General features: G+C 37.1%; 1 protein-coding gene and 1 long non-coding RNA gene across 2 annotated transcripts; both read left to right on the top strand.

Moving 5' to 3' along the window:
- Window positions 1-319: 319 nt before the first annotated feature.
- LOC131159976 (uncharacterized) lies at window positions 320-9224 on the top strand. Its single transcript, XR_009137901.1, has 2 exons — window positions 320-1042; window positions 9015-9224. It is a non-coding gene; the product is annotated as an uncharacterized LOC131159976 (long non-coding RNA).
- Window positions 9225-11821: 2597 nt separating this feature from the next.
- Window positions 11822-14479, top strand: LOC131159612 (large ribosomal subunit protein uL29c). Its single transcript, XM_058114648.1, has 2 exons — window positions 11822-12258; window positions 13990-14479. Exons 1-2 carry the CDS (start codon window positions 11929-11931, stop codon window positions 14161-14163), a joined length of 504 nt encoding a protein of 167 aa, XP_057970631.1. The 5' UTR covers window positions 11822-11928; the 3' UTR covers window positions 14164-14479.
- The last annotated feature ends 5348 nt before the right edge of the window (window positions 14480-19827 follow it).

Below are 19827 nucleotides of genomic sequence, written 5' to 3'. Positions count from 1 at the left end.
ATCCTGTCATGGAAATTTAAGTGAGGTTAGGAAATTTTAAAATCATTGCCTTGGCAAAACTGGTTGATTAACTGAAGGTCCTTGAATTTTTAATTCATATTCATGCATGAGTAGTAGGAATCCTAAGTTGACTACCCACCAAATCATATCCTTAACCATTGATTTCAAGACCACATCATGATTGGTGTTAGGGATTTCTTTTGTAAAATCATTTCGCCTTGTCAAAATTATGGGTTAATTGAAAATTGTTTGAAGTGAACTCTCAATTTTAACTCCTATTTGTTTTTTTGTGTGAATAAGTCTCGAGTATGCATGATCAAAAATTTCATTTAGTGGGCACGTGCCCAAATCATGAAGTACAAGGAAATTCGGGAAATACAACACAATAAAGGGAGTTACATAGAAATACAGTACAATACTGGAAAAGGAACTACAGGGAAATAAAAATATTCAGTTGAGTTCGCAGGCATATTCCAAAGCATCTCGAGGTCCTGTTCGCCAAATCAAAAAGAAAAATTAGTGATGTTAAATGAAAATGCAAAATAAACATGTGCACCCAAATCTCCATTAATTGGAGAATTAACCGAATCGCGGGAATAGGGGAACAAATTTCTGTTGGAACGAATTTCTATTAGAGGGAAAGCCAGCAATCGTTCTTTGCTGGGAAGGAAAGAAGGAAACTAAACCAACCCTATAACCAGGGAGTCTCGCACAGACATTGGGAGGCGAGAATAGAAGGAAGAGGATTGTGCAATTAACACGCAATCGAGCAATTGAGAGACACAACTGAGAGATTGAGAGAAAAGACACAGACTGACAGTAAGAAGTGCAGACAGAGGCAGAAAGGAGTTCCTGAAGTGTTCAAATTGCAACAACCTCGCAAAGCTCTCACAAGTTGGAGCCAATCCCTCAAGAAAGCACTTCGTAGTGCTCTCCCATTCAGAATCCAAAAGCCAACTCAGAGGTCCCCAGAAGGACCTCTAGATAGATACAGACATATTCAAAGGCAAGAAAAAAAGACCGGAGGAGTGGAAGATTGAAGGTAAACTACATGCTATTCCTTCTTGTTTTTAACCTACATGTTGAAATGTATGTGAGACTCTGAGTGCAGGAACTCAAACTCCTCTGAGCTGAACCCCAAACTAAACTCATCCAACTCCTACTGAACCGAGGAACGACCGAATCCCAACCAAGTTCCTTTGAACTAAGCACCAAACCAAACATTAAACCAGACTCTAACCCATACCCGAACCAACCCCAGCACTAAAGCTGAACTAAGCCCTAGACCAGACTCCTTCGAACCAAATACGAGGGCCAAACCGTGTTTTTTAAAACCCCAGGCCCAACCTATTTTAAACCTCCCCTAAGCCCAAACATTTTTAAACCTAGGACCGTATCCGTATTCAAATCCAAAAGCCCAACAATCCTTTTTAACCCAAGCCTGTTCTTTTTAAACCAAAGCTTGAGGCCCAAGAACCCCTTTTTTAAAAAACTCCCGGGCCTATTTATTTTAAAACTCAGGCCCATTTTTATTAAAATCCTAGGCCAAACATGCTTTAAAATAAGGCCCAACTTGCTTTGAAAAACCAAGCCCATTTTTCTTAACTCAAGCCCAACCGTTTAAAAACCAAACAGGCCAATTTTTTTTAGAAAAAAAAAAAAAAAAAAAACAACCAAGCCTTTTTTTTTTTTTTTTAAGAAAACCAAGCCCATCCAGTTTTTTTAAAACACCCAAGGCCTACTTAAAAGGAACCCAAGCCCACCTATTTTTTTAAAATATCTGAAGCCCATTTTTAACAAACCCAAGGCTAACAAAACATTTTTAAACACAAAGCCCAAACATTTTCAAACTCTAGCCCATATCCATTTTAAAACCCAAGGCTGCAAATTCTTAACTGAGCCCAACACGTGTCAAAGCCCACCAAGCCTACTCGAGGCCTAGCCGAGTCCACACAAGCCTTCTGGTTGACTCGTGTGAGTCAACCCAGTCTCAACTCACTGGGTTAGGGTTCATACGAGTCAACTCATCCTTGAACCCTAAACTTCCAAACATGAAATCCTAAATCACCTGTCGCGACGTTCCCAACGCAAACTGGGATAAGGTGGTTTTGAAAATATTTTCTTGGAAAATAAAGGTGTGATGGAGTCGGCACCAACCTTTTAGTGTGGTTAGAACACTTGATTACTACCAAATTAAGGGTAGAATCAGTGTGCATTACCAGATTCGGGTTCGGGAGTTCAGTTACGCGAGGGGAAGGTATTAGGACCCCCTACACGTACGTTTTACGAACGGTACCTAATTAATTGAAAATTATCCCACAAATTAAATTTAATAAGCCTTTGAAATTACTCTCTTTCAAAAGTTATGAAGAAAAACACAAAGTAAATACTATATAAGTATTGCCTCAGAACCGGGACATACCGTACTTCGAAGAGCTCATGCCTCCTTTTGAAATCATTGGGATATGAAAATCTTGAAAGTAGGTTACAAAAATATGCTCCCAGGTTTTTAGAATTTGTAGGATTTTTCTAAGGAAAAATATATTTTTTGTAACCTTGGGAGTTTTTTGGACTCATTCGGGATGAAAACAATTTTCGAGACCTCAAAAATATTTTTCTGGATTTTTGGTGATTTCCTCCTATTTTTCCTGAATTTTAAATAGCACAAAGATAATTAAAGAAAATAGTGAAAGTTAAAAATATTTTCCTAGAATTTTTGTGTACTTTTTCTAAAGTTCCTAAAGTGCAAAACAAAATTTTTACTTCAAAATATTTTTGAATTTTTTAAAATGTTTTCAAGTGCAAAAACAAATTTTTAATTTCAAAATTATTTTTGAGAATTCTTTGTAAATTTTATGAATTTTTATGGTATTTTTTCTGAGATTTTTCAAGTGCAAAACAAAAAATATATATTTTTGTGGATTTTTCTGTATTTGTCTGTATTTTTATATGATTTTTTTTGAATTTTTCATGAATTATTGAAGCATTTAAATAGTAGTAATTAAATAAAATAGAGAAAACCGGTGAAAACAGGTTCAGGAGAACGAATTGGTCAAACATTGACCGGTTTGGGGGAAATCGGTTTAAGGCCTGGTCAGGGCCATGTGGTGTTTGGTAAATGAGGGGACACGTGCAGGTGAGGATCAGCGTAGTGGTGTGATCCTGAGTGTCCATTGAACATTGGGATCCAACGGCCTGCAGGGAGCCGCGTGGGGCAAGGCACATGGGGGACAAGCTTGCCATGTGTCGTTGATCAGATGGTGGAGTGGTGCTCAAGGAGTTGACTAACCCGAGGCAATCTTGGCTGTTGATGAGGAGCGGTGATCCAACGGTGGATGGTGAGGTGAACACGGATCGCTGATGTGGATGAATCGTGACCGTGTGGAGGACCCTTGATCTTGTGGCAGAAAATGAGGCACACCCGAATCTATGACATGGCCTTATCTGGTGCGATGAGAGAAAACACACGTCTAATGATTCCTAGGAGACCACATGGTCTTTTGATCTAACGGGCGATGACAGGCTACGTGTTAGAATCCTGCGGTCTCTAAGCAAAACTTATAAAAACTAAATTTTTTTCTCTTCTCTCATTTTTCACTTTCCCACTCTCACAGCAATCCTCTCTCCCTCTTCTCTTCTTTTTCCTCCTCTATTCTTCTTCACGAACCAGACTCAGAAACCCTAGGGTTTTTGAGATATTCCTTTTTGCAACTCTCCTCACTCGAAGCTCTCACTTGATCTCTCCTGTCTCTCCCCTTTCTCTCTCTCATCTTTCTCCTCTGCGAACCCACTCAGAAACCCTAAGGTTTCTGTTACTTGCCCTACTCTTTCTTTCAATCCCCTTCTCTACTTCTCTCCTTGCGAAACCCTAAACCAAAAAGCCTTGACCCTATTTTCTCTTAGCTTTTGTTCTCTCCTAAGGATTCTCAACTTTCTGGAATCTTGAGGTCCTTCGAGTTCTCTCTTTGGGATAAAAAACCCCAAGCTTCCCAAAACCCTAGCCTGTCATATCTTGCTCTCTGTGTACGCACTCTTTGAGAAGAACTCAGATCCTCAACCCTCTTTGTTTACTATGGAAAAGAGCCCGAAGGTTCTACGCAGATCTCTCCTTGAGGCTTAAGTTCGTGGCTTGGATGCAGTTCAAACACACAAGGCGGATTGCAAACCACCAAACAAGAGTTTTGAACTTGAGATCTGCTCAATGCGAAACCCCCTCCTAAAAGATAAGTATATAAATTTTGTCTGTTTTTGCTATTGTAAAGTTTTGGATTTGAGCATCTGAATGTGTATGTGGTCTGAATGTGATGGTGTTCTGGTTTCTAGGGTTTTTGGTTAGAAGGGTTTGGGTTTTTGTTGCAAGGTTGGGGGTGAAGACGAGTTAACTCGTCTTCAACTCGGTGGGTCACACCCAGGTTGATTCGCACGAGTCAACCTGGTGGGTTGTGAACTCGGGTAAGCCCAAGTTGGTTGAGACATGTGTTGATCTTGGTGGGCTTGGTTTAGTATGGGCTTGGGGGCTTTGGGTTAGCTTCAAGTTGGACCTCAAGTGTGTTTTAAGATCTGGTGGGCCGAGCTAGTTTTTTTTTTAACTTGGGCCTCAGTTTGATTTAAAAGTGGGTTGGTTTAATTTTGACAACAAGTGAGGGCCGATTGATTTAAAATTGGCCTTGGGTTAAAGTTTTTTTTTTTTTTAAATGGCTGGTTTGAAATTTAAAATGGGCCAGGGGCTTGTTTAAAATGGAATTGGGTTGGGTTGGTTTTAAAAACAAATAAGCTAGTTTAGTTTTTTAAAAAAAGTAAATGGGCCTAGGGTATTTTAAAAAAACGGATGGGCTTCTGAGTTATTTTTAAATTGGGTTCGGTTAGTTTTTAAAATAGGTTCGGGTGAGTTTAAAAACTTAAAGATGGGCCTCAGGGGGGGGGGGGGTCAAGTTTAACAATGGGCTCAGGGTTTTGAAAGTTAGAGATGGGCTTCAGGGGGATCAAGTTTTGAAATGGGCTCAGGGTTTGTTTTTAAAACAAATCGGGCTTGGGGTATTTAAAATTGGGCTTAGGGCTTTAAAAAAATGTAAGTGGGCTCCAGGGGGTGAGTTTTCAAATGGGTTTGGCTTAGTTAAACTTTTAAAACAAAACGGGCCTGAGGGTTTAAGAGGGTGAGAACCAGGACTTAGATTCGGGTTTGGGTAGATGGGAGTTGGATTTGGTTCAAACCATCGGTGTGGGTTAGGGTGTTTGGGTCTAGGTTTGGATCAGAGGATCCGAACCCCAATTCAATTCAGGGTAAGCTCAGATTCAAATTTGAACCTGAGGCTTGGGGGGTTAACACCTGCAGTCACACAGTCACAATATGGTTTGAACAGGATAAGCAAGATAGATTTAGATGTTACCTCCCTTTCTTCTCTCCTTTTGTCTTCCCTCCTTTCTCTCGGTATCTATCTGGTATTTGAGATTCTGAATCAGCTCCTCTACCCTACTTCCTTGGCTCTGAATGAGAGGTTCCGAACCTCTACTTCAGGTTCTCTGCTTCTGCTTCTGCTTCTCTGCTTCTACTTCTCTACTTCTATTTCTCTATGAGGTTCTTTAATTCGACAGAGTCTCTCTTAATTCCTGCAGAGTCTCTCTAACTCTAATTTTGTCCTCTCCCAATTTCTGCATAGTATTGCTCAACTTTTTTCCCTCTCAATTTCCATAGGGTTTTTTCTAATGCTTTGTCCTCCCTTTGCTACAGTGCGTCTTGAGGCTTGATTTGGCACCAAAACTTATTCTTCACCAACAGAATTCCACTTTTTATTCTTTATGCTAGCAGGGAATATTTTCTTAACTATTTTGATTCCCTGCACATGTGAATTCCCATTTTGCATTCGTTTTTGATAACAAATTGATGTATTATTTCTTCTTTGTGCGCAAGTGAAATGGAAGATACATCCAGCTAGCAGACAAGGACTAGAAGGCTTTTGTATTTTTATTAATTTTTGTATTTTTTCTTGGTTGATGTGTTTGTTGTATTGGATGTACCCCCGAGTTCATTCCCCTGCAATATGTGTTTGTACTATTTGTAATATTTCTTTTATTTCCTTGTACTTTTCCCTGTATTTTGTTTTAAGTGTGCTTTTGCATTTTATTTTTCCTATAATGTTTCTTGTGTATTTGTACTTTACGTGTGCACACGTGCCCCTCCATTTTTCAATAAAATGTGACGTATGTTTGCAATATGACCCAGAAACAAATGTCACAGTTGACCAACTCTCCCTAAAAAGCAACTGGTAAATAAAACATAACCTTAAAACACGACCAAATACCTGATTTAAAATTAAGAAACCTAACCTTAAACTTGAAAGACTTAAATCAAAATTTGAAGGGCTCAATTTAAGATCTAAAACTTAGTTCAAAACATTTTAAAGACTTAATTTAAAAATTCACTGATTCCAGCTACTGAAACACTCAATTTTTAACTGAACATAATTAAAGGACTAAATTAAGGAGATTAACTAAAAATTTGGTTTTCAAAATTAAAATTAAAATCTTTGAAAATAGGACTTATTCTTGGACTTACTATAAAGAAAATCACATTTGAAATTAAAGGACCCTACTAAGATAACCGTATTAGCACTCAACTTTAATAACTTAGGACTCAAGGGGCTTAATTTTGAAAAAGGGCTTTATTTGGGACTTAAGGGCAATTTTTATTATGCCAGGCCTTCTTGGGGCGGCTTGGTTAAAATTGCGGTTTCTACATCACCCAAGCACAACCAGCATTCAACTCACACGCAACAAGGAAAACAAACACACATACATTCGCACATCAGACTTCAGAAAAAGCAACAAATAAAAAGAGGAAAAGGATACTTAGCTTTGAAATCTTCAAACCCTCTCCTAGGCCTTGCATCGAGCTTCATCACTTCAGAACACCTTCGAACATTCAACCGTTCACCATTGTAAAAGTGAACAAGACTAACATTTCAGTTTAAGATAGGAATGTTAGAACATGAGTTAGGTTTCCTGATTTCTTGAACAAATAAAAGGGGGGGGGGGGGGAGAACTGAAATATGGAAAGTAGAGTTCTAAATCATCCAAAGTTTCAGATCGAAGAAAAAAAAAGAGTTTCAGAGAGAGGAAATAGAGTTTTAGAGAGAGGAAAGAGAGTTTCAGAGAGAGGAGGGAGCTTATGAGAGAGAGAAAAGAGAGTTTAAGAGAGAGAGGAGAGTGTTTTTGCGAGAAGAGAGAGTCTCAAGTGTTCGAAAACCTGAATTAGAGTTTTAAAACGTTCAAAAACAAAAGAGGGAAGAGGGAGTTATAGGACATTGAGATCTAAGCTAGGGTTTTCAAATTAAATAAAAAAGAAAGAGTTTTAGAGAAGGGAAAGAGAGTTTCTGTAACGACCCGAAGAATAATGGTATTTAAATAATAAAGAGGAAAGGAAATGGAAATAGTAACAGAAGGAGGCAGTCGACACCCAAGAAAATTTATCAGGTTCTCGTCGACGAACATAGGGGATTTGTCGACGAGGGTACAAGAGGGTCTCGTTGACGAAGACAAGTTTTGTCGACGAGAAGATACCAAGAGGTCATTTTAAGTTCTGAATTTCGTTGATGAGGAGATGATGTTTGCCGATGAAACTTCTTCTTGGCCTCGTCAACGAGATAACGTGGCTCGTCGATGAATTCCATAGTATAAATAGTGTTAAACTCGGATTTTACGTAGATATTTTCAGCAGAAAAGCCCTCTCTCTCTCCTCTACGGTCTCTCCCTCTTCTCTCTTTGATTTCGGCCCTGTCATTCTCCGGATCGACGATCTGAGGCCACCACGATGCTCCTGGCAAAGTTCTCTCCAAGTCTGCCGGAGCGGATCATCAGTGGGACAAAGTTGGATTTCATCCCATATTCAGGGTAAGACCTTTTTATTGAAATTTGGCTTTCTAGAAGTTGTAGGAAATGCAGTAGACATAGAAATAATGATATTTTGTTTTGAGATATATGGTTTTTAGGGTATTGAGTGGAGAACCTTGCGGGTGTAGGACCTGTCACAGTGAGGGGTTTTTAATAGGAATCAAGTAAGGGAAATATATTATGTTAGGCAATTCTAGTATGTTTTTAGTATAAATTATACGTTTTTACCAGATTATTATTCACAACAGAAATTTATGCAGTTTATCAAGTATGTTTAATATGTTTTAAATTACTGTGTGGCTTGAAAATATAGATATAGTACAAAAACATGTTTTACAGTATTTTTCAGAGTTATGTTATACAAAATATACGGACAATGAATATGTTTTACAACATTTTCAGAATACCATGATTATATAGTTTTATAGTATCATGACACACAGATTTACAGTTAATCTTAGAAACATAGTTGATATAGATATAGTTTACTACAGCGTCATGGTTAATACAGTTATTACAGAATCATGGTAAAACAGATAGTTGTATATAGAGATGTATTATATAGTATTAGACCCTGATGGACCATTACAGATACAGTTTACAGAGCACGATACCGTTGCTATATATAGAATAAAGTGCAACCACCTATTTAGATAATACGTGGTAGATAAGTCGATCGTGCCCACGTGTGGACAGACTCCCCATTAGATATGGGTTGAGGAGGGTCAATCAGATTGACGGAGTATAGTGGTTTATCCTGATAGGCCAGCCAATGATAGATCCCGCCTACTGGCCGCACAACCCTGTCATGAGGGGTTAAATCATGACATACATTTATACATCCAGAGAAATTTTCAGTTATTATTATGTATGTACAATTTCACAGAAACAAGGAATATATTTATATATACTAAAAGTATTATGTATAGAAACCTAAAATACAGATATGTTAAGCAACATGATAAAAGGTGGTGGGTTATATTACTTGTACTGTATTTACATATTCAGTTATACATGTTTACATAGAAATAAATTTTCATAGTATTGTACTCATTTGCCACACACTAGTAATAACATATTTCATCTTACTGAGAGTCGTCTCATCCCATTAAATTAATATTTTTCAGGTGATCCTGCCAGGCGAGTAGATCAGGCTCGCAGGTAGTGGGGTTTCAGTACCGCCGTGTCAGTAAAGTAAGTATTTTTGGGAGTATTTCTATATAGCCCTAGCCTAGTTGAGGGTATTTTGGGAAACAGTCATTTATGTATAGTTTGGGAACATTGTAGCTCTCTGGTATTGTACATATTTATATAAGGTAGTGGTAGTGTGATTTTAGCTTCTTGCTGCGTAGGTGGATGACTAATTTTATATAGAAAGGTATCATAGAAATGGAATTTCACAATAATTATTGTTATTATAAAGAGGGGGAAAAAACTTAGTTAATTTAGCAGGTCGTTACAGTTTCAGCGAGAGAAAAGAGAGCTTCTGCGAGAGAGAAGAGAGCTTCGGCGAGAGAGAAAAGATAAGAGAGATTGAGAGAGCTTCTTCAAAAGAGGAGAGAGAGAGAGAGAGAGAGAGAGAGAGAGAGAGAGAGAGCAATCAAAAAATGGCCGAAAACCCAAAATTTCACCTTTTATATGTTTGGCTTTGAAACCACCGGCGTGCGACACGTGGCTTCCTCTCCTCCACACTTGATGAACGTTGTGTGGCTCTTGCACAACCGTCCGATCTGTGCTTTTACTTGACCAGTAGGATCGTGCCAGGTCAATGATCTATGTCATTTTTTGACCGTCCCACCCAGTGGCCAACACGTGGCCAAATGATGTCACTGTGACGTCAGGGCCTACGAGTTTTGAACAATTGAATATATATGTTTTGTGTGCGCTACGTGGCTTCACCAGAAGATGGCACGTGACCTAGCCTTTGACCCAGACCGGTTCCCTCCAAACCGGTTCTTATTATTTTCCTTATTTATTTCCCTATTATTTTATTTATTTAAAAACTCAAGAAAAATATAGAAAAATAAAAAAAATCAGAAAATTAGAGAAAATTTTTGAAAAATATTTTAAAGGTCAGAAAATTGTTTTTGCACACTTTTTCATCCAAAAAAAAAAAGAAAGAAAATGGTTCCCAAAACCTCCTAATTTTTTTTTAAAATATTGCTTAATATTTTAAAAAAATTCTATAATCTTTTTGAAATAAATCTTGGAGCTATTTTCGTAAAATATTTTCTTGATTTTTGTCCCTATGATTTCAAAAGGGGGCATCGGCTTTTTAAGCTTCACGTGCCCTAGTTCTAAGGGATCTATTATTATAAGTATACTATGTAAAAAAAAAAAATGTGAATACTTATGTGATTTATTGGTGTTTTGTAATTGTTCAAAGGGAGTAAAATAAGAGACTATTAAATTTAATTTGAGATAATTTTTAATTAATTAGGTATCGTTTGTAGAATGGGTATATAGGGGTTGCTAGTACCTTCCCCTCACATAACCAAACTCTCGATCCCTACTTTGGTATACGTAGCATACCGAATTTACCCTTAATTGAATGGTAATCACGTGTTCTAACAATACTCCAAAAGGTTAGTGACGACTCCATCATCCAATTTTTTCGAAAATATTAAATCATTTTTTAAAATTTCGCCTCCATGGGTTACCCTCGCTTTTGAGACGTCGCGATAAATGTAAAAATGAAAAAAATAAGTTTTTTTTTTAATTTTCTAAAAAAATAAAATAAGAAATGAAAATTATTTTCCACAACTAATCAAGTCCTAACATTCTCTTAAGTTTGATAAAAAGATAGTAACATTCCTGAAGTTTTTAAAACTTAACAACCTCTGAAATTTGAGAGAGCGACATTGATTTTTTTTAATATTTTTTTTAAATTTCACAATTTTTATTTTGTTTTTTAGTTTTGTCAAAAGGATGCATGCATTCTCTTAATTTGACAAAAAAATTGAGGGGGTGTTTGTTTGATTTGATTGACACAAGAGTATTTGGTAGCAACTCTGAATTTTCTTAAAATTCTTTTGATAGGTACAAACATAGAAACATGTCTGATTCAAATTCAAAGGTTTATTTTTCAATCGTATCCCTTTATAAAAAATGAAAATCACAAAAAGCTCAATACCCAATTATTAAAATTAAAATCACAAATTTTATTTTTGTTCAATAATAACTTATATTATTTTTTATTTATAATTATCAATTAAATAGATGACAAGAAAATATTATTTATGTTAAATTAAAAACATCAACTTATATAGTTGCTCATTAATTTTATCAAACATTTATACTGTTAAGTATTGAGAAGATTAAAATTGAAAAAAATAACATATATTTATTAAAATAATTCAAATTTTAGATTTATTGTTTGGTTCAAACTCAATTCATAATTGATTTACAAAATTATATTTGAATCAATGTGGAGCACTTAACACTTGATTTTATCAAATATCTCTCACTCAAAAAATAATATAAATATGTCAAAAATTAAATATTTGGTAAAGTTTAAAATCTATATTAACATCTACGAATATTTTTTTGAGGTGTATTGTCTAAACTCTAAATTGAAGAGAGGTTCACTTAATTATTCACCAAAATGTATAAAAGAAGCCCCAGGGGCATGGAGTAGTGGTAAGCGGTAGAATGCAGGTTTGATTCTTGATAGATGCACTCGGTCTCGACTGGGCATGACTTGGGTTTAAATCGATTCGACACATGTCTTGAGTTGAAGAATCAAATGTATGGTCAGCTCAAAGGCGAAGAAGTTGTAAATCGCATCCAGCTTAATCTGAGGGGCGTCCATTAGGGGGGGTGTCACTTCGGGGGTTGGTGCTGCACCAGGGGTCAGAGGGGCTCGTTGGTGGCTGAAATTGTAACTTTATCCGAAAAAAAAAAAAAATGTATAAAAGAAATGGTGATCGTCTCAATTACCATACCAAAGTCCAAACGCTTTAGGAGGCCAAGGAGGCTTATCCTCTTTCTTCCAAAACAGCACTTCCTTTACGGGAGGCACGCAGATAGGCGAACGCAAGAATGTTGAGCCTCGTCGGCGCTTCGCCTTCGAACTTTCTCTTCCCTCCCAAGACCCTTTTGTCAATTCCCGGATCTTCCTTCCATGGCATGCGAATTCAACCCGTATTCCACATTCGCTCACCCCCCTCCTCGTCTTCGCTCCGAAACCCTCGAGCTTCCGTTGTGATGATGGCGAAGAGAGAAGAAGAAATGAAGGAGATCAGAGCCAAAACTACCGTGGAACTCAACGAAGAAGTCATTGACCTCAAGGGCGAGCTCTTCATGCTTCGCCTTCAGAAGTCGGTGCGAAACGAGTTCAAATCCAGCGAGTTTCGTCGCATGCGGAAAAGGGTACTGTTTCTTCATCATTGTTGATGTTTTCTATGTGGTTCTTAGAGAAATTAGCAATTTTAATTTCGCCGAGTAATTTTTTTTTTTAAAAAAAAACCTGTTACTTCAAGCTTCACCAAATGAAGACAAAGGGCGTGTTCTGTAATTTGTCAAGAACTGGGTAGATATATAGAAATGATGCCATTTTGGGTTACCGAAATATGCTTGAGTTGATTACTGATACCTGCTAATGTTCATTTTAGCTTATTAGTATTTGGTGAGTCGATTACCAAAGCATGCTAATGTTCATTTTAGCTTATTAGCATGTTTGATTATTTTATGTTGTAGTAAAAAGCATGGATTTAGATATGAATTTGGAATGAGCATAGCTTACTTTATTCCACGAAAATCTTTTCAGTAGGGGACGAATACTGTAGAGTCAAGGGGGCCTTTTCTGGTTTAATGTCGTTCTTATGGCTGTCTTCAGACCAAAGGAGGTTCTTGGTTCAATTTTCAGATGTTTAGTGCATTTTGGAGGATCTGTATCATGAATAATCAAACATTTGATGAATTAGAAATGTGGGAGCAAAACTAGGTCTGGTTTTATGCAGAGGATGGTGCACTGGAATTTTAAATTTGTTGAATGAACGCATTCATTTAATTTTGCGCAGAGACGACGTGTCAGAAATGGATTCTATGTATGCATGTGTGCCTGTCTGTTTTGAGAGGGCTGGTTGGTCAACTTGAGCATTGACAGGGCAAGTGAAGTGTGATGCTTCTAGTTGTGAATGTATTGTATGTTATAATCAACTGAATCTAAGGATTCTTATAAAAAAGTATTTTCTGCTCATAACGGATGTTTTATGAGGAGATGCTTGAATCTACTTAGCCTATTCCTAAATAGAGCATGAAATTGTGAAACAGGAGATGGTTGACAACAAAATAGTAATGACAATGTTTTGTTGCTTTTGGTTAATTTGGTGACTTGTTGCTCACTCTATATGCATGTGCACACACACATAGGATCGTGCAACTTAATGAAGTTCCTTTTGTGGTGTCAATCATGAAACAATGTTATGGTATTAGGTTGAATTGAAATCATTTAACAAATACAAAATTGCGTGTTGGTTCATTAAACTAAATTCTGACATAGAAAAGTAAAAAATGTGTATGCCTCTATGATATTGCAAGACAGCAAAGTCAAGTACATGACTAATGGATTGATGCACAAGTTGTATGTGTTTCAAGTAATTAGCTCCAAAGTTTTGTTTGTTGTTGTTATTGTTATTGTGTTTTTTGTTTTTTTTGTTTTTCTCTTTTAAAGTAATTTATTGTTTAATGTGGGCATATTGGAGGTCAGGATGTATGGATCTTTTAAGGAAGATGGTAGCTCACTCTCTCCCCATGGAATAGATCACTGATCCACATGGAAATGAGCTTCCCTTGAACTTCAGGCCCTGTCCTGCCCTCCAATGAGGGATGTGTTAGCCATGCGGCTGAGGTACATATATTTGTCAGTCATGAAATATGCATTTCACAATCCCCAGTCCCATCCCCTTGTGGCAACAATTCTATCACACATGTTAAATTAAGTCATAATGGAATTCACTATATTTTCTGAAGTTGTGGTGAACTCACTTTCCAGTAAAAACTAGTGTTTTCCTTGTATTTTTGCTATTTTTTGTACTTATTAGGGTTAGGGACATTTGGTTTTGTTATCCTTGTTAACATGAAGCTTTTATCCAATAACAGGTTGCTCGCATACTTACTGTTAAACGGGAAAGAGAGATGGAGGAGGGAATCAACAAGAGGCTGTCAAGAAAGCTTGATAGACAATGGAAGAAGAGCATTGTTGTTAGACCACCTCCATCTTTGAAAAAGCTTCAAGAGGAAGAGGCAGCTGCCGAAGCTGAGAAGTCAACATGAACCAATCTAATCTCTAGACAATGGAAAATTTGAACTTTTTTGGCTATAAGCATAAGGTTGTTCAGATTGTTGGTTGATCTTCTGTCTCAAACTATGTGATGTATTATATTTGTTGATTTATTTACTAAATTTACATTTGGTGCCTCCTCCTTGCTGCATGTATTCTGGCAAGATGATGCTAGGTTGCTAGGTATTCCTGAGATATTAACAACAAAACATGGTGCAATGATCGGCTTATATGGTAATGTGAATTTCAGCTCCTTGTATTTGAATTTGAAGGCCCAAATATAAATGCACCGTTTGGACATTTTTGGAAGAGCAGGTTCTTGATTTTTGCAAGTACAAGCTTCTTGATTGGGTCAATAGACATATTCTTTTTTGATATTTGATCTGTGCATTTTGTTTGGGTTTTGTTTTGTTTTGAGTTTAGAATTTTGGTTCGGTGGCTAAGGATTACAGTGGACTAGATTGAATTGTACTGGACTGGCTACTATTATTGAGTGTTTTCCTTTATTGATTTTTTTAAGGAATAATGGCTCAGTTGGAACTCTTTTTATTTTTTTCACTTTGATGTGTCCTAAGACTCGTTAGACCATCTAGCGAGTTTTAAACAATGAGGTGGCCGTTGATTGACGTGGGCAAATCTCACTGAATGATTGAGCAAGTTTTAAGCAAAACTTGATAGATCATCCAGCGAGCCGCAGCTGAAGCTCATCACCCCCACTGAAGCCCTCATTGATAACTGTCTCCACTTTCCATCAGTTCATATATATATATATATATAAAATTAATTAATTAATTAATTAAAGAGCAAAATAAAGAAGGGTGGGGGCTGATATGAAATGATTTGGGGCTGGCAGGGGAGAGCTTTCAGAAATTTATTGGATGTGTCTTCTTCTATTTTTTCCTCTGCATGTGTGTGTGAAAACTGGAGCAGTGCATGGAGGTTGCTGTGTGCACAAATTTTTAATTAACAATATTTACATAACAACATTTTGTAACATGAGAATATATGAATGTTATTTTTTAATTTTTTTAAAAAGTTTCTTCATTAGTCAGATGCATGTTTAAGGATTATTTAGTATTATTATAAAGAATTGTAAAATTTAAAATTTAAAATTAAATTATAAATAAAAACTAATTACTTGTGTGATTAATATTTGTAAATTAAAATAAATTTAAATTTAATTAAAAATTATTTATTTTTATATTTAAGTTAAATAATGTTATAAAAATATAATTAAACTAACAAAAGTTCAAAATAATGCAAATTAAAAATATTATAATAAAAATATAATTTATTATAATTATTTTACTCAATTGCTATATTTAGATAAGGTTTCATCTTGTGCCGGAGTACCTGCACACATGCCAGAGCCTGATAAAAACGGAAGATTCTCTACCTGAAATATTCAACCTTCAAAATAACTCCTGTTCTACAATACTTGCACAACCATTAACCATCAAAAAAGGGGGAGAAATTTTTTTTTACTATTTTTATGTTACTTGTGCACACAACAATCACCATGTACAGCTCCAGTTTTCACACACACACACACACGTAGAGGAAAAAAATAGAGGAAGTGTTAAAAAAAAGTAAATTATATTATTCCATTGATTAAAGTTATCTTTACAGTGGTATTTATATTAGTATTTATATTAATATATGAAATGAAAAATATAATTAAAATAATAACTAACAAATTACCAACTAAACTAATTGACAGATTAACAACAAAATTAACAATTTTAATATGCCTCCTCAAGATGGAGACGGTGAATAAAGATTTCACATCCCATCTTGCCGTAAAAAAACTGATAAAAAAAAAAAAAAAAACTCCATTAATGTGAAGCATGATAGCAGCAAAGAAGGCAACGGTGATCGAGATAATCCGTAGGAGAAGATGCCGATGCATAAAGCAGGCAAGACGTGCCGGTGACGAAAATTGCTGCGAAGTGTAGACAAAAAATATGGGGTTGCATGGAGAACCTGAAAAGGGAAAACTGAACAAATCAAAATCAGCTGCAGCTAAATTGAGTTTTAGAGACACTGGCAAAGAGTCTCGTGGGAGTCTGCTACGAAAAACACTAGAGAGAGCGAGAGTTGAATACTCGAATCAAAGAGGTCGTATGGGGTCACGGAGAGAGACGAGAGGCTGTAAAGGATCGCTGGAGAGATATGAGAGGTTCGAATGGATCGCCGGAGAGAGATGAGACGCTAGAAGGGGCCGTCGGAGGCATATCAGAGATTGGAAGGGATCGTCGACTCGTCAGAGAGAGACAAGAAGCTGGAGGAGTCTTCGAAGCCAGACCCTAGCTTGGAAAGAGACAAGAGCTCTAAAGGGGTCGTCGGAGAGAGACGATCCCTCGGAAGCAGTCGACGACTCGTCGGAGAGAGCCAAGAAGGTGGAGTCGTCGTCAGAGAGATACGAAGCTTGGAAGAAAGAAGCTTCGTAGATAGAGGGGGGCTTTGACGCTCGTCAAAGCCCTACCAGGCTAGTAACTTTTTTTTTTTAATTCAGGTGCTCCCAAAAGGCGTACGCGGCGTAAAAGGCGCAATTTTTTTCCCAGAGGCATGACAGCATTAATGTGAAGCATGACAGTACCAAAGAAGGCAACGGTGACCGAGCTGATTCGTAGGAGTAGATGCCGATGCATAAAGCAGGCAAGATGTGCCGGCGACGAAAATTGCTGCGAAAGACCAAAAATATGGCCCAAAACGAAGGAAAAGTCAGTAAAAATTTCCTTCAAAATCAAGAAACTCCAAGAGATCAATTGTCTTTGTGAAGGAGTGACGAAACACGACATAGCCGGGAATGGCTGACCAGCAGATCAGACTCAATACAAGTGAGCTGGAGATGAGATGGAGACAACGACACGGACTAGTAGATCAAGCCAGAAATGAGAGCGGAGAGAGCTGCGAAGTCACTATAAGGTGCGAAGCTCTTGACCGACAATCACTGCAATTAAAAAAAAAATCAAAGAAAACAGATATACCGAGCCGCATTCTAATGCGGGTGCCAAAACAAGGACACCGGAGAAGTGGCTGGAAAACCCAAGGTCACGAGAGGACCCAAGATGAGTGGTGAAGGCGAAGATACTTGAAGGCTCTGCGAGTTGCCTTCCTCAACAAGTTAAAGAGAGCAGCACTTCTTGAAATTGAGAGAGAGCGGAAAATGCTCGTGAGAGGATCTTTCAGGAGGCAAAAAACAGGTGGTTCTGAACTTCAAACTAGAAAGAGTTGAAGAGTTCGCAGGGAATGAACTCCGAAACAACAATCGGAACAATCAATGGAGCCCGGTGAGTAGTGCTCTGAGAGGCGAACATCGACTTGCACATATGAATCGCGATGATCTGAGACAGCTTCGGAGAGAAGCGAGTTGCACTCCAAGATTCAGCGATCAAGCAAGACTCAGAGATTAAAAAAAAAAAAAAACATAAAAATAAGAAGCAAAAAATAGATCTACAAAGAACGATCGTTCGAAGGAAGGATCATCAACAAGTTGATAAGTTTTGGTGAGGAATGAAGTCGGGGGAGATCGCTGTGAGTCTCCATGGACGGATTCACCAATCTGTTCACCGGCAATGGCCCCATGGCCCTCGCCTTCAGATCCAAACTCCAGAATACTGAAAAATTGAGATGTCTTGTAACGAAGCGCGCGACCGTGTGTTCTTTCTGAGTTGGATAAAATTCGCTGGAGTTCAGACAAGAAGCCCTCAATGACGTGCTTGGCCTTCCTCAAAATGCAACAACCGTAGACAATGCGAGAGAGAGTCTGAAAGAGAGCACGAAATACGGCGAAATCACTGGCAAGTGTCATGGGAGGATGAAAAATTGCAAGAATGAGCAACTTTCTGGATCTGCAGAAGAGTTCGACCGCGATCACGATGACGGAGCCTTCTGAAGAAAATGAGCTAAGATGACACAAAGATCGAAGAAAAACTTTGCGGAGATGAAGATTGCAGAGTTTTTTCCCGTTTTAACTTTTTTTTAAAAAAATATATAAAATAATACCTCATTCTGGGAAGTATTTCCCAGAATGACTCTGACGTAATCTCGCTAGTCCAAGTAGCGATTTTTAACCAAATCTCGCTACTCCAAGTAGCGAGATTTACACGTGTCACTGGGGTTTATTTTTCGTGCAGAACAAATCTCGCTATTTGGAGTAGCGATTTTTAACCAAATCTCGCTACTCCAAGTAGCGAGATTTACACGTGTCACTGGGTTTTATTTTTCGTGCAGAACAAATCTCGCTACTTGGAGTAGCGAGATTTGGTTAAAAATCGCTACTCCAAGTAGCGAGATTACCACGTGTCAGTGCAGAATATTATTTGTAAAAGACAAATCTAATTATATGTTGTAAAAAAATATTATTTAATATATATATTTTAAAAAATGAAAAAAAAAAAAAAACTGGCTTCCTTGTACTGTAGTGTTTTTGACTCGTTGAATGGATTGTCTCAGGTGGACAGCCCCAAAAATGATAAATAAAGATGCAGTCATCGATTCTCCCGAGAGGCCGTGAGTAAATATTGATGACAAATGACGCATTTTTTATACTAATACTTGTACTTGCTCTGCTATTCAGCCCAAGCCTGGCTGAGGAAGAGTTACGAGACGTAAAACAAAAAAAATATGCAGATTGGCCCGTGCATACTATATTGAATATAATGATTCAATCATTCATGATAAGATCAATAATAAGATAAATAAGTGTTGGAATATTACTTCAAGAATTGAACAGTTGGAACTGAAATCCAAAGCTACGCAAGTTAAATTAGAAGAAGAGAAGATTAGCTAATTAGTTAGTTTTCTTTATTCTTGATTCTTATATTATATAAATACAAACATATACTCTGTATTTGAAGCAGATTATAAAGAAAAATTTTTCAACTTATGTAAAAACTTCACATCGTATCAGAGCACTTGCTTCCCTTCCGCAATTTTTTTTAATTTTCAAGAAACCACGAAAGCTCTGTTTTTAGCCAGACTGCGCCTCAAAATTCTGAGCAGTACGAATATTCAGAAAAATTCGGACGCTGATCAAGCGAAGCTGATAGATTAGTATTCTGTATCGGCATTATTCTAGTATCAAATTGCAAAGCTTCAAGTGAATTGCTTTTATCTTTGGTCTTTACAAAGAAAAATTCGTTGATCTGCAAATTTTTTATATTTCTTCGATAAATTCCATATATGACTTCTGCTGATAATTCTACCAGTTCTCAAAATTGTCATCGTATGATCAATCTTTCTGATGATTCATCCAGTCCATATTACTTACATCCAAGTGATAATCCTGGTGCATTACTGGTTTCTCAAATTTTTAGTGGTGATAATTACATTGCATGGAGTCGGTCAATCACCATTGCTCTAACAGTTAAAAATAAGGTAGCATTCATTGATGGCTCGATTCTTGCTCCTTCTATAAATCAGTGTTCTCACCATACTACATGGCTGAGTGCAAACAATCTAGTTCTTTCATGAATATGTTTTCCATTTCCAAGAAAATAAGAAATAGTCTTCTCTATGTTACATCTGCTGTTGATATTTGGAATGAGCTGAAAACAAGATACTTACGAAGTGATGGTCGCAGAGTTTTTTATCTTGAAAAATCTCTTAGTTGTATTACTCGGGGTTGTTTATCAATTACTGAATATTTTAAT

The sequence above is a fragment of the Malania oleifera genome, chromosome 7 (genome assembly GCF_029873635.1).
Source record: "Malania oleifera isolate guangnan ecotype guangnan chromosome 7, ASM2987363v1, whole genome shotgun sequence".
NCBI classification, from domain to species: domain Eukaryota; kingdom Viridiplantae; phylum Streptophyta; class Magnoliopsida; order Santalales; family Ximeniaceae; genus Malania; species Malania oleifera.
The sequence above is the reverse complement of the archived record's forward strand: the minus strand, read 5'-3'. Positions and strand labels throughout refer to the sequence as shown.